A 15,731-nucleotide genomic window follows, 5' to 3' on the forward strand; every position below is an offset into this window, starting at 1 on the left:
AGGGTCAAAATACTGCAATACCACTCTTTTTGAGAAGCCTTACTGTAGACGAAAACCTGTGCAGCAGGACTTTTGAGTAGAACCTGTTGCCACATTCATTTTTTGATATGTCTCCGTTTGAGTGGATATTAACTGCATGAAGATTCATCCCCTCCCCCCCAAAAAAACTTTACTCAATAAGTATTACTTCAATCTATTCATCTTTCTATAAGAACAAGATCTAGAAAACTTTTCCAAAACAATATATTTGTTTGTCCACTAAGTACTAATTCACTGACCAATCTGGTTAATATTAACCATTTTACATACTACGAGAAATCAAGGGTTTGTAGCCCATTAGTTTTTTGATGGCTTCCTTTACTTCCCTGTTTTTCAGGCTGTAGATAAGGGGGTTCAGCATAGGGGTTGAAATCTTGTATTGAATAGAAAAGAATTCATCCACGATAATTGAGGAAGCTATGTTGGGCCTCATATTCCTAAAGCAGGCAGTGCCGTAATACAAAACCACAACAATAAGATGAGAACTGCAGGTAGAGAAAGTTTTCCTTTTTGCTTCTGTTGAGTTCAACTTCAGGATAGTTGAGATGATGTGGATGTAGGAAACTAGGATGACAATCAATGAAGAACTTGCAACAGCACTACCAGATATTAGGAATATGAACCAATTGGGGAAAGTATCTGTGCAGGATAGTGTAAGTAGAGATGGAAATTCACAGCTGAAATCCTTGATAAAATTGGGTCCACAGAAATCTAGCTTCAAAGTAGGTAGTATATTTGTCATAGCACATAAGAAACCAACTGTCCATGCAACACCCACCAGACACCTACAAAATGCTTTGTTCATAATGCGTACATAATGGAGGGGTTTGCAAATGGCAGCATATCGGTCATAAGCCATTGCTGCAAGGACACAATCTTCAGTGCCTCCTGTGAGAAAGACAAAGAACATCTGAGTAAAGCAGCCAAGGTACGAAATACTCTTTCTTGCCCAGAAAATGACCAGCAGCTTGGGCACAGTGATGGAAGAAAAACAGATATCAATGAAAGCCAGATGTGTTAGAAAAAAGTACATGGGGCTGGGGAGATGACTTGTGACTACCAGAATCATCATATTTCCCAATAAAGTTAAGGCATACATGAGGAAAAATACCAAGAAGAGGAAAATATTGACTGGCCGATTGTACGAAAATCCCAAAAGGACAAAAGAAGTCACCGTGGTGTTCGGGTTTTCCATTTCCCTTTCAGATACTGTAGAAACTTCAAGAAAAGAAGGTAAATTAGTCTTTCATTTATATAATAGAATGCATTGCACCAGGGATGGGGGAGGCAGAATACTAAGAGAAAAAAAGGAATAAAGAAAATGTATGTGTTATGTGACGATCAACACATTGTCTATTTTGAAATAGACAAAAAAGGGGGGAAAACTCAAGTATCCTTTGGAATGTTTCTTTTTCTGAATGTTATACCACTCTCAAAATGTTCATTAGTTGGGGGTTTAAGAGAAGGGGGGAAAAAAAATAGAGAAGAGTTCATCCACGATAACTGAGGAGGCTGAGCTGGGCCTCCTATTCCTAAAGCAGGCAAGTCGTAATACAAAACCACAACAATAAGATGAGAATTGCGGGTAGAGAAAGTTTTCTTTTTCGCTTCTGTTGAGTTCAGCTTCAGGATAGTTGAGATGATGTGGATGTAGGACACTAGGATGATAATCAAGGAAGAACTTGCAACAACACTGCCAGATATTAGGAATATGATCCAACTGGAGAATGATTCTGTGCAAGATAAGGGAAGTAGAGATGGAAATTGACAGCTGAAATCCCTTATATAATCTGGTCCAGAGCTCATAAATTATTAAAACATGATTTTAGAATAATTGTTTAAAAATCTGTCACATCAAATTACAGCACAGATAGCTGTTCTATTTATATAGTAGGATGCATTTTCAGAATTTATTTATTTATTTTGGCCAGTAAAAACCACAACAATATAATGTCATTGTAGAAACTGGACTGTTGGTCACTTTTTCCACGTATGGTCAGGAAATTCTTCCTTGTGATTTTGTTCCTTGTGGCCAAAAGGACTGCAAACAAAACTGTGTGACATATTTCTTGGTGCTTTGGGAGGAGTGAGATTTGGGTGTGAGCCAGAGGCCTATGGAAGAAATTCTCTCCAATTCTCTTCCTCAACATTCCCCCCAGAGCACCCCAACATGACTAAAATGTTGACCTGAACAGCTGATAATCTTTGGATATGTAACAAAATGCTTGACTGCAGCTACTATTTTTAAATCAAACATAGGTTTATTGATAGATTGTCTGTCATCCTGTTGCTCCTACCTTGTCTCCTAGTCTTCCTTTTTATTTTATTTTTTAAATCATTTTTTAGGATTGTCAGGTGCTGATGTTTCTAGGAGCATGAGATTTAGGAGCTCTTATGCATGATGATTTCAGTGATAAGGCCACAAAAACTATTAATTTCCATCTTCTGATTATGCGTCCTTTTCTAACTATTAAGATAGCTAAGCGGTTCATGCTTGGTGGAGTCTCATCTGAACTGTCATAGCAGTTTATTAGGTGGTCTTCCAGACTTTGCTGTTTTCCCTTTATGTTGTATCCTTAGTTTCTTGATACTGGTTTCTGATTTTATGTCTTTGACTGTACTGCACTTAAAAGTGTACATTGCATAAAATCATTATTATTAAGGAGGACATTAAGTGGCATTCATGATCATATGACATGCTAAGCAAAAAAATAATTTGGATGAGATGTTCGTATGTCGTGCAAATAGGTGTAAAATTGGGACCTCAGCCTCTGAATTGTGACAAGGGATGAAAGGCAGGCAGCCAGGCTGGGAGGGAGTTCCACTTTTACAATTAGGGAGGGCCTCTTCTCAGCCTCTTGCCCTGCTCACTGTCCAGATGTGGGCTCTGCTACCTCTTATCTGACCATTTCCTAGGCAGCATCTCTTGGCCCATTCTACCAAGGACTTTCCCACGTACCATTACAGCACACTTCTGACTGCTGGGGAAGACAAGTGGGAAGAAAACACTTTTTTACTTTTGTACTTTTGACACTTTATATGCCCTATGGCTGACAAGGAAGAAATTCACAGGACCTACCCAAGTAGGGCCATGCCCTCAGAGCCAGCCTAAAGGTTAGAAGGCCCAACCTTCCATCTTCCATCCCCTTGGAAGAATTTCAGCTCACCAGGATATGGGCAAGTAAAGCTTGCCAGTTACCAAAACCATAATAACTCCCTACAAGCAGCTTTTCCCCAACTATTCACTTTTATGTGCAGAAAGGAGATCAGATCCCATCATCCTCAGTTAATTGGGAAGTAGTATGGTGGCTTGAGGATCTAGAGTGGGACAAACAGTCGTTAGACCAGGGATCCTTCAGGTGGGCTCAATAGACCCTTTGGAGGTCTGTGAATATATTTTTGTCAGCCTTACCAGGTAGACCAGACAGGAAAAATGACCAGATGAGCTAATTCTACTTTATTGTAAAGCTACAGTAAAAGAATCTTGTAAGCTGAAAAGTACAGTTCTCCTTAACTTGACAATCAGACTTCTGAAACAAATCTTACCTGAAGTTGTCTTGATGAGCTGAATTAGAACTGATGATTCTAATCAGGATGAAGCTGTTCTTTACAACCTTAGCAGAGAGATAGCATAAAGTAATGGCATGGCAACCTTTTAGTACAAGTTAAAAAAAAATAATGAAAAGAAAGAAATCACCATCTCAGATATAGACGAGTAATTATTTTTATTCTTTCCTAAATGGAATGCAGTTTTTGTTACGTACTTATTTTTGTCTCAAGAATATAGTCATCCCATGATAATATAACTGGAGAAGAGGGATGGAATTTGGGGCCATTTTCTTCATGCTCCAGGGGCGGGTATCAGTTACTTTTGACAGTAATATACATATTAAGGTGGTCAGAGGGAACATATATTTCATTTCCCACTGAAAATCAGTGAGGAAACAAACAACCAATCCTGTAGTAATTCATTATATTTTCCAAATTGAGCCATACAGTTTTGAGAAGATCCTTAAGGTTGCAAACAGAAGGATTTGGAGGTCACATAGTGGCTTCTTGATTGCCCGCCTCTAAGTCTAAAAACCTTAACAAGTGAGCAGCTCAAACATTTCTTTCTACTTGAGGTTCAGAAGATTTGTTGCAACATAAAATAGGAAATCCCAACACCTGATTGGCAGCATCCTAAGTGCCATTCTTTCCCTTTCATATCACAATTAATCCACTTTATGCTGCAGTGTGCAATTGTGCAGTATGTCATGTGTCAGGAGAAAATTCTAATTTGTATAGAAAAACAAAACAAACCAGAAAAACTAATATTTGGCTTTAAATCACAATATGAAATTTGAGTAGAACACTAATGCTAATTCTTCCAAAGAGGCAAACAAGAGGACAAAAAACAATATCTAGGGGAAATATAATGGGAAGATTTATACTGTATATGTCACTGACTTGGGAAGAAGAAAGGTTTGAATGATTTGCAGATAGCTTTATATGCTTTTTCTGGTGTCCTCCTTTAAACCAACAACTACAAAATACTAATGCTGATTTTTTTTAAAGAAAAACACAATGCAAAGTGTATTTTACATCTATATTATATTTTTATATTACATTACATTACATTACATTACACTGTATTGTATTATTACAATTTCCTTCTTTTGGGAAGGATTTTGTAGGCAGAATTTACCTATGTATCCTTTCTTCCCAGTGATAATACAAAATACATGTCATGCACAAGAATGAGTAGAAATTCCACCCCTGAACTGGCTTGGGATGAAAATCACCATGTTATTCCTGCAGAATTTATGGCAGATAAAGAATACCCAAAACCAAACTCTACCATTGAACTGGTTTGGGATGAACATCAGAAATTATAGCAGATAAACTCCCAGTATCCTGAAGAATTTATAACAGATAAATGGTATTTCTATTTGTAATTTCCTGAGGGAGGGTGGGTAAATCTTCAATGTACAGTGGATTGAAGTTCTAAGGAGTGGTACTTTAAACTTCAGAAGAAGTCCTATACTAAGTCAGAATACTGTTTTCTCATGCTCCCCATTTTCTATATCATTTTCTTCAACAAATGTTCTCAGAGTATACTTCCTGCCATTTTCAGTTAACATCTTGTCTGAGAATTAAAATATTAAAAAATTGGTGGAAAATTGCTGGCATCAGCTCTGTTTTTAGTAGAGATGTCAGAGGAGAAACATGGAATTTTTCTCCTCTGACATCTTTACTGAAGGGTAAAAGGTATTAGGATGGTTGGTTGCTTTTTCCATGTACTGTATGGTCAAGAAATTGTTCCTTGTGATCATAATATGCATATTAAATGTAATAGAAGCTTAATGCACGGGGGGGGGGGGGACTTAAATACATCAGTGATTTTAACAAGTGTATTCCTTCAGCCAGAATGTATTTGTGCATCTTTGCTCCCCAGTGCTAATGCAAAATACAAGTCATAAGTATGGATGAAAATACATATTACCTTTGATCCTATTTGGTATGGAATTCTATATTTCATTCCCAAGGAGGTTATGACAGCAAAAATCGATTCAGCTGATAGTTGTACTTCCTTGGAGGAAAAATACAATATGCAATTGCTACTGCATTGAAATTCCAATGAGTAGCAAAATGAATCACAGAAGAAGCATGCTACAAAGTCAAAAAATTGATAGGTCTATTTCAGTATTCCCTATACTATTTCCCCAACATGTTGTCTTTCAGAAAAGCTCCCACAATTTGATAAAGAAATAAGAGATTGTGAAAAAAAAATGGTCTACAATTATTGGCAGCAGTTCTGTGGAGTATTTAGCAATGTCTTATCCTTCATTATCTGAATAATTCACTGAATTGTTCATAGAATGAACTAGGTGGGATCCTGCTTAAGAAATTTCAGAGGAATAAAAAAAATAAACAAATAGCAATCAACACTATTTAACACAACACTGTCTTGGGTTTTATTTATTTGTTTTTTATTTAAGCAAAGCATGCCTCCTTTTCTTTGAAAGCTTACCTATTCATACCTTTCTTCTAGAAGCTCCCTGCAAGGAATCTGCACTGAGGCCAAACTGATATTCTGCACAGGTTCTGTAGTTTTAAAGGGCTGTATCACTTCTTGGCTCCTAAGGACTGTCGATGCTCATTTCACTTGCAGGTATCTGTTTGGTATCTGTAATACCAGCAATTTCCTTTGGGAGAAATGATGTCATACACATCATGGGGTTGGTGTATGTACAGGAATAACAGTTGAGTTTTATTTCCTTTCCTTGTTATGTTTCCAATTCTATCCGGTGTTGAGCATGCAGGCTCATAATTTCCTAACAGCTCTCCAAAGCCTTTGACTTTCCCACATGAGATAAGCATGCATGCACTATTGACGTGATAGTGTCTTCAGTTTTCTGGGCATCCCTGGAAAGCCTGGCCTTCCCTGCTCTTGTGTTTCTTTCTTTAAGGCATTTCCTACTTTGACTTTTCTCTGAGAGCTCAAGGCAATGTGGCCAGGGTGTCTGTACATTCCATTTACCAGCAACCACATGAGTTGATTGAGAGAAGCTTCTCTTCAGGTATATACAAGTCAGTGCAATATGGACTTTATGAGAATATGTTTAAGGATCCTGTCAGTGAATGGGATTCCATTGTGTGTTCCAGAAAGGATATTGAGATATAGCAATACATTTTGTTCCCACAGAAATGGAAGAATAAATTAGACCCTTTTCAAAATGAACTGCAAGCAGAACAGGGCAGCAGATATCATCATGTAGCACCTCTTGATCTCTGTTATTTTAAGCAATGCATTTAAAATACTTCTGGTGGGTTATGTGTTGCAACTCAGCCCCCAACTTTGTGGAGTGGCCCAGGAATCCATCTGGTGACCAAAAGAACTGCAGACAAAACTGTGTGAGATATTTCTAAGTGTTTTGGGAGGAGTAAGTTATGGGTGTAAGCCAGAGGCCTATTGAAGGAATTCTCTCCAATTCTCTTACTCAACATCCCCCCAAAGCACCCCAACGTAACTAATTTTTTGACCTCAAAAGTTGATCTTTGAATATGCCACAAAATGCTTGACTGGGCTTAGTATTTTTAAATCAAACATAGGATTATTTATAGATTGTCTGTCATCCTGTTGCTCCTACCTTGTCTCCTACACTTGCTTTTTAATTTTTAAAAATATTTTTTCTTAAAATCATTAGGTGCTAATGTTTGTAGGAGTGTGAGATTTGGGAGCTCTTATGCATGATAATTTTAGTGATAAGACCACAAAAACTACTGACTTCCACCTTCTGAATATACATCCTCTTCTAGCTATTAATATGGCTAAGCAGTTAGTTTATGCTTGGTGCAGTCTCAATTGTTGTAGCAGTTCATTAGGTGGTCTTCCTGACTTTGCCGTTTGCCCTCTAGTTCACATCCAGAACAGCAAAGTCCTTGATGTCTTCCAATTCTCCCCTATTTCTTCTTTCTCACAACCTGCCCAGGTTTTTCTCATTCAGCTCCTGCTCCTTGGAATTGACTCTCCTCAATTTAGAATCCGAATAGCTGAGATTTGAAAAGGATTCCCCCCCTGCCCAATAAAACCATTAAAGTTGGACGAACCTTTCTTTTGAATGGCAGTATTCCACATTGATTTAAATTTTGGCAGTGCTTGGATCAGATAATTGATTTAAATGGATCATTGTCTTATGTTGCATTGTTAGTTTTTTGATACTGGTTTGTGATTTTATATCTTGACTTTACTGCACTTAAAAGTGTATATTGCATAAAATCAGTACTACTAAGAAGGAGATTAAGTGGCATTCACGATCATATGACATGCTAAAGAAACAAATAATCTGAATGAGATGCTGGTATGTAATGCAAATAGGTTTAGAATTTGCACTTCAGCCTCTGAATAGTGACAGAGATGAAAGATAAATGGGGAGTTCAACGCCTGCAATTAGGGAGGGTCTCTTCTGAGCCTCTTGCCCTGCTCACTATCCAGCTGTGGGCTATGCTATCTCTTATCTGACCATTTCCTAGGCAGCATCTCTTGGCCCATTCTACCAAGGACTTTCCCATGTACCATTACAGCACACTTCTGACTGCTGGGGAAGACAAGTGGGGAAGACAGTCACTCTTTATGTGCCCTATGGCTGACAAGGAAGAAATTCACAGGACCTACCCAAGTAGGGCCATGCCCTCAGAGCCAGCCTAAAGGTTAGAAGGCCCAACCTTACATCTTCCAGCCCCTTGGAAGGATTTCAGCTCAGCAGGACATGGGCAAGTAAAGCTTGCCAGTTACCAAAACCATAATAACTCCCTACAAGCAGCTTTTCCCCAACTATTCACTTTTATGTGCAGAAAGGAGATCAGATCCCATCATTCTCTGCTAATTGGGAAACAGTATAATGGCTTGGGGGTCTAGCATGGGACAAAGAGTCATTAGACCAGGGATCCTTAAGCTGGGCTCAATAGACCACTTGGTAGTCTATGAATATATTTTTGTCAGCCTTACCTGATAGACCAGACAGGGGGGAAAAAAAAGCAGGTGAGCTAATTCTACTTTTTTGTTAATTTCTGTTATATTAACAGAATCCTGTAAACTGAAAAGTACAATTCTCCTGCTGTCTCCTTTACAGCCTGAGAAACTAGGGAGGGTCCCTTCTGAGCCTCTTGCCCTGCCCACTATGCAGCTGGGGGCTACGCTGTCTATACTATACTGGCTATACTATATTGATTGTTTTCTAGGCAGAGTTTCTTGCCCTGTCTCCCGAGGTCATTCCCACCTACCATTACAATTTCAGAGGGTCTATGAAGTTGGATGAGGAAAAAAACCAGTGACAACTTTACTTTCACATATATTAATCTACTACAGTTTGTTAATACATGTTTTAAAGGTAACTATAGATAATGATAGGGGACGCGGTGGCGCAGCGGCTTAATGACGCTGAAAGTTGCCGGCCAGAAATGGCTGACGCTTCAGCGGTTTGAGTCCAGCCTTCGTGTTAGCAGGGTGAGCTCCTGTTTCCTCCCCAGTTCCTGTAAACCCAACAGTTTGAAAACTCACGTGAGTAGATAAATGGGTACTCTCACTCCGGTGGGAGGAAAAATGCTGGCGGTGCCTTGCAAAAAAGGAGTCGGGAGCAGTTGCCGGTAAGCGCGAAAAACCGTGTGTCTCCGAAAAGGGCGCGAAAGCAACAGAAACCCCGCCTCCTGCGCTCGCCAGCTGGGCTCTGCTCTAGGAAGGAGGCACTGGCAAACCACTTCTAAAACAATTGCCTTGAAAACTGCAAAAGGACTTGTCCAAGCAGTCACTGCAGAGTCGGTAACAACTGAGCGCAGATAAAAAAAAAAAATAGATAATGATAATTGGGATCCTTAAATTTTACTAGACTCTCAACAGGCTCATAGTATATTAAAAAAATAAAAATAAAAAAATAAAATAAAAAAAGATTAAGAACACACTCTTTAGAGGGAAAACTAAGTTACGTTATTTTAATGTGAGATTGATTAACTCCATAATATAAAATGAAGAAACAAAGTGTGTGTTCAGATTAATAAATATTTGTCTCATCAAAATAAATATTCACTTTTTATCAAGTGACATACAGAATTCTTCATGCAAATAGCACTACACAACGGAGAATGTTTCATTCCCTTAGCAATTAACATCATTGTCATCATCATGATCAACGTCAATATTATGATTCTTGGGGATGGTCACACAAATTCACTTATTACTTAAGGATGTCATAAAACCACAAGCTTTGAGAATCCCTGCTAAATAAAACTACTATCTCAATAAGACACATGAGTAGAAGATATTTGGAATATTGTTCTAAAAATATATGGCTTTAATAGATATTAACTGAATGACACTTGATCATAAAAATAAACCTAGTAAATTATAACTATACAAATGAAATCCACTTATGTTCATTCAACCAATCTGTTAATTTATATAAACCAAGAAATTTTGGAATACCGTTCCAAAAGAACACATTTATTTCTCAGCTTGCCATCTGCATGGTATTCAATTTGCTTTATATAAAGCCATTTCACCAAGTACAAGAATCAAGGGTTTGTAGCCCATTAGCTTTTTGATGGCTTCCTTCACTTCCCTGTTTTTCAGGCTGTAGATAAGGGGGTTCAGCATGGGTGTTGAAATGCTATACTGAACGGAGAAGAGTTCATCCACAATAATTGAGGAGGATGAGCTGGGCCTCATATGCCTAAAACATCCAGTACTATAATACAAAACTACAACAATAAGGTGAGCACTACAGGTAGAGAAAGTTTTTCTCTTTGCTTCTGTGGAGTTCAACTTCAGGATAGTTAAAACGATGTGGATGTAGGAAAATAGAATCAGAGTCAGTGAAGATATGACAATACTAATACCAGTTATGAGGAATACTACCCAATTGGAGAGTGTGTCTGTGCAAGATAAGGCAAGTACAGATGGAAATTCACAACTGAAATCCCTGATAAAATTTGGTCCACAGAAATCCAGCTTCAAGGCAAGAACGGTGTTTATCAAGGCATATGACAAAGCTGTTGCCCATGCACCACCCACCAGCCATCTACAACATGCTTTGTTCATAATTTGAACATAATGGAGGGGTTTGCAAATGGCAGCATATCGGTCATAGGCCATTGCTGCAAGAAGGCATACTTCATTGCTTCCTGTTAGCAGAATAAAGAACATTTGGGCAAAACAGCCAGAATACGAAATACCCTGCCTTTTGGTAAAAATCCCTAAGAGCTTAGGCACGGTGACAGAGGAAAAACAGATATCAAGAAAAGCCAGATGAGCCAGAAAAAAGTACATGGGGCTGTGGAGATGACTTGTAGCAACCATAATGACTACATTTCCTAGTAAAGTTAGGACATAAATAAAGAGGAATACAAAGAAGAGGAAGATATTCACTGGCAAGTGATATGAAAATCCCCAAAGGACAAAGGAAGTGATTGTGGTACTTCGATTTCCTGTTTCCATTTTCAGATGATGTAGATACTTCAAGAAAAGGAGAGAAAATGAACAGTTTTGGGCATCATTTAGGGAGTAGTATACATTGCACACCTAGGGGTGGGGATGGAAGAGAAGGGGAGAAAAATTGGAATAGAGAAAATTGCGATTCCCACTTATATGGCAACAACCTATTCTATATTTTTGAATCAATATATGGGTGTGAGTGGGTGGGATTTCTCCTTTGAATTTTTTTTTTCTTTTCCTGGCTTTGGCACTACTTTCAAAATGTTCAGGGCTTTGGACTGGAGCTCAGCATTGATAGATTGATGGATCGATGGGTTATATACCATGAAGTCATTTTGACTCTTTGCAATCACATAAATATATTTTCTTGATGATGATTTGTCTCCAACCTCGTCCTTCAGCTGTAAGCAGTCAATAAAAAGAAATAAAATGTGAAAAAAATTGCACTATCCCAGGAAACACACAGGTTTCGAAAAGCTACCAGGAGGAGCTATCTGAGTATGTTCTGAATTACCTTTTGGACTAGAATCTGAAGCCCTTATCTAATTCCCTGGTATGTATCAAGAAAAGTTTGCAAAAATATTCACATACAGTTGTGTGAAAAAGAAAGTACGCCCTCTTTGAGTTATATGGTTTTACGTATCAGTACATGATAAAAACCATCTGGTCCTTAGCAGTTCTCAAAAGTAGGTAAATACAACCTCAGATAAACAACAACACATGACGTATTACACCATGTCATCATTTATTTTATGAAAAGAAAACCAAAATGGAGAAGCCATGTGTGAAAAACTAACTACACCCTTACTACTTCCATAGGTATGAAGAGGCAGCCAGGTGCTCCTAATCAAAGGCCCTTGATCAACTGATCATCAGCAAGTGTGACTACCTCTATAAAAGCTGATGTTCTAGGAGTTTGCTGGTCTTGAGCATTGAGGTGTGTGTTAACACAGTGCCAAAGAGTAAAGACATCAGCAATGATCTTAGAGAAGCAATTGTTACTGCCCATCAATCTGGGAAGGGTTATGAGGCCATTTCCAAAAAATTCAAGTCCATCATTCTACAGTGAGGAAGATGATTCACATTCCAGACAGCTGCCAATCTTCCCAGGAGTGGATGTCCCAGCAAATTCACCCCAAGGTCAGACTGTGCAATGCTCAGAGAAATTGGAAAACATCCAAGAATTACTTCTCAGAGTCTACAGGCCTCAATTAGCATGTTAAATGTTCAGGTTCATGACAGTACAATTAGAAAAAGACTGAACAAGTATGGTGTGTTTGGAAAGGTTGCCAGGAGAAAGCCTCTTCTCTCTAAAAAGAACATGGCAGCATGGCTTAGGTTTGGAAAGTTGCATCTGAACACATCATAAGACTACTGGAACACTGTCCTTTGGACAGACGAGACCAAAGTGGAGATGTTTGGCTATAATGCATAGCATCACGTATGGCGAAAACCAAACACAGCATATCAGCACAAACATCTCATACCAACCGCCAAGCACGGTGGTAGAGGACTGATGATTTGGGCTTGTTTTGCAGACCTGGGCACCTTGCACTCATTGAGCCGACCATGAACTCCTCTGTATACCAGAGTATTCTACAGTCAAATGGGAGACCATCTGCCCGACAGCTAAAGCTTGGCCAACATTGGGTCATGCAACAGGACAATGATCCCAAGCACACCAGCAAATCTACATCAGAATGGCTGAAAAAGAAAAGAATCAAGGTGTTGCAATGCCCCAGTCCAAGTCCAGACCTCAATCCAATTGAAATGCTGTGGCGGGACCTCAAGAGAGCTGTGCATAAACAAATGCCTGCAAACCTCAATGAACTGAAGCAATGTTGTAAAGAGGAGTGGGCCAAAATCCCTCCACATCAATGTGAGAGACTGATAAAGTCATACAGAAAACAATTACTTCAAGTTATTGTTCCTAAAGGTGGTTCTACAGGCTATTGAATCATAAGGTGCACTTAGTTTTTCACACATGGCTTCTCATTTTGGCTTTCTTTTTGTAAAATAAATGATGACATTGTGTAGTATGTCATGTATTGTCCATCTGAGGTTGCATTTACCTATTTTTGAGAACTGCTAAGATGATTTTTATTATGTTCTGATACGTAAAATCATAGAACTCAAAGAGGGTGTACTTTCTTTTTCACATGACTGAAACAACAAAATACTGAAAATAAAGAAGAAATATAAGCTTTCTTTGCTGATGTACAGTAACATTTCCTCTAGCATTGTACAGCTTCTATCACATACTGTACCTACAAAGAATCCCCTTCTAAGGCTTCCACTCAGCTACTTCAATCAATTTAATCAGACTTTCTGAAACAAATTTTACCTGAAGTTGTCTTGATGAACCAAATTAGAATTCATGATTCTGATCAGGATGAAGCTGTTCTTTGTGACCTTAGCAGACAGACAGCATAAAGTGGTAGGATAGCAACTTTTTAGTACAAGTTAAAAAAAAAATAATGAAAAGGAAGAAATCAGCATCTCAAGTTCCAGAATAGATGGACAATTATTTTCATTCTTTCCATAAATGGAATGATTTTTTTGTTTAATTATTTTAGTCAGCCAACAGCCTCAAGGAAATAGTCATCCCATGATAATATAATTGGAGAAGTGGGATGGAATTTGGGGCCATTTTCTCTATGTTCCAGGAGCAGGTATAAGTTACTTTTGACAATAATATACATGTTAAGCTGGTCAGAGGGAACACATATTTCATTTCCCACTGAAAATCAGTGAGGAAACAACCAACCAATCCTGTAGTAATTCATTATATTTTCCAAATTGAGCCATACAGTTTTGAGAAGATCCTTAAGGTTACAAACAGAAGGATTTGGAGGTCACATAGTGGCTTCTTGATTGCCCGCCTCTAAGTCTAAAAACCTTAACAAGTGAGCAGCTCAAACATTTCTTTCTACTTGAGGTTCAGAAGATTTGTTGCAACATAAAATAGGAAATCCTAACACCTGACTGGCAGCATCCTAAGTGCTATTTTTCCCCTTTCATTTCACAATCAATCCACTTTATGCTACTGTGTCCAGTCGTGCAGTATGTCATGTGCCAGGAGAAAATTCTAATTCATATTGAAAAACAAAACAAACCAGTAAAACCGTAATATGTGGCTGTACATCGCAATGTGGAATTTGAGTAGAACATTAACGCTAATTCTTCCAAACAGGCAAACAAGGGAAGAACAACAACACATAGGGGGAAGTATAATCAGAAGACTTACATATGCCACTGACTTGGTGTTAGGATTTTTCTTAATATGGTACAGGACCCAGACACAAAGACTGAATTTGTTTTTCCCCACACAAAACTGTTTTATTCTACAAAACTAAACTCCTGTCTTATTCTATTATCTTCTTATTACTATAAGTTTACTACTATCCTCTTTCTAATCTTATTTAATCTACACATTTCGTACTCTTTGTCCTATTTCTCTATTCCTATTCTTATGTTAATGCTATGTTTTTCTTATTTTACTATTTCTCCTTTAAACCTTTCCTTTTCCCCCAGGTCTTCAGCTCTTGTAGCTCATCTCAGTCCATTTGCACATGAAAACCTTTTTCACTCCTTTATAGACTTGGGAATGGGCTTTTCTTTCTCCCCTGCCCACCCCACCACTCACAGTCCTCTGTTTCTGGAGTTGGTTTGTAGAGCTCTGCACTTGGGCTGCTGCACACAGCAGGCTTGCCTGGGTTTTCAAACTCTAGTCTTTTCCTGCCTCGTCTCTCACCTCTGCATCTCCAGGTCCCAGAATTGATGTTTTCTCTTGCTGTCTGAAGACTACTGTGAAGTTCTTGCCTTTGGGTTGGAGTTTCTCTTTCCCATGTCTCTGCTGTCTTCCTGGTTTGGCTTTTTTCCTTGACACACCCAAACACTTGCTTGTTTTCAGTTCCCTTTTAGTAAAACAAACTCTCCAATTAAGGAGAGGGTTGGGGTTGTTTTAACCCCCTTTCCCAGCTAGCACCGAAAGTCTGTATCCCAGGAGGAAAAAAATACTTGCTCACTCCAGGTGGTGAGTTCACTCTTCCACACTTGGGAAAAAGAATGGTTTGAATGATTTGCTGATATTTTTTATGATTTTTCTGTTGTCCTCCTTTAAAACAACAACTAGAAAATAATAATGCTGATTTTTTGAAAAAGAAAAATACATAAATACACAGTTTATTTTACATATATATTATATTAATATTTTGGTATGATATGATATATTAATTTCCTTCTTTTGAGGAGGATTTTCTTGCCAGAATTTATCTATGTATCTTTGCTTCCCAGTGATAATACAAAATACATGTCATACACAAAAATGAATAGAAATTCTACCATTGAACTGGCTTGGGATGAAAATCAGAAATTATAGCAGATAAAGATTATCACTATCCTGAAGAATTTATAACAGATAACAGAATTTATATCAGCTCTGTTTTCGCCAAAGATGTCAGAGGAGAAACATGGAATTTTCTCCTGTGTATTCTAAGTATTGTAGGAAAAATATCAGATTTCCCCAATGTTATAGAAATATTTATACTTCATGAGAGTAATATAGAAAATTAGATGCATTTCAATGTTTAAGATTTAAGGGAAGGCTGCTGGATTTTCCTTTATGGAAGATTTGCAGAGGGGCTTCCCCTCCCCCCCCTTCATCTTTTAATTTCAACTGTCTCACCTTCAAAAGGAAAGTTGACATGCTTTCACATTATAG

At 38.2% G+C, this 15,731-nt stretch overlaps 2 protein-coding genes across 2 annotated transcripts; both read right to left on the bottom strand.

Moving 5' to 3' along the window:
- Positions 1-301: 301 nt before the first annotated feature.
- Positions 302-1,234, bottom strand: LOC103056290 (olfactory receptor 5BS1-like). The gene has a single exon (XM_088142991.1). It carries the CDS (start codon positions 1,232-1,234, stop codon positions 302-304), a length of 933 nt encoding a protein of 310 aa, XP_087999117.1.
- Positions 1,235-10,048: 8,814 nt separating this feature from the next.
- Positions 10,049-11,011, bottom strand: LOC103056529 (olfactory receptor 5BS1-like). The gene has a single exon (XM_007444098.2). The coding sequence runs from the start codon at positions 11,009-11,011 to the stop codon at positions 10,049-10,051; it is 963 nt and encodes a 320-aa protein (XP_007444160.2).
- Positions 11,012-15,731: the final 4,720 nt, after the last annotated feature.

This window comes from Python bivittatus, unplaced genomic scaffold (assembly GCF_059951505.1).
Source record: "Python bivittatus isolate LINGU-HERP-01145 unplaced genomic scaffold, Pbiv_v1 ctg000470_np1212, whole genome shotgun sequence".
NCBI classification, from domain to species: Eukaryota; Metazoa; Chordata; class Lepidosauria; order Squamata; family Pythonidae; genus Python; species Python bivittatus.

Bases quoted from the DNA above. Each gene is read 5' to 3' on its own strand.
- LOC103056290 (XM_088142991.1), bottom strand. From the start codon at position 1,234: ATGGAAAACCCGAACACCACGGTGACTTCTTTTGTCCTTTTGGGATTT.
- LOC103056529 (XM_007444098.2), bottom strand. From the start codon at position 11,011: ATGGAAACAGGAAATCGAAGTACCACAATCACTTCCTTTGTCCTTTGG.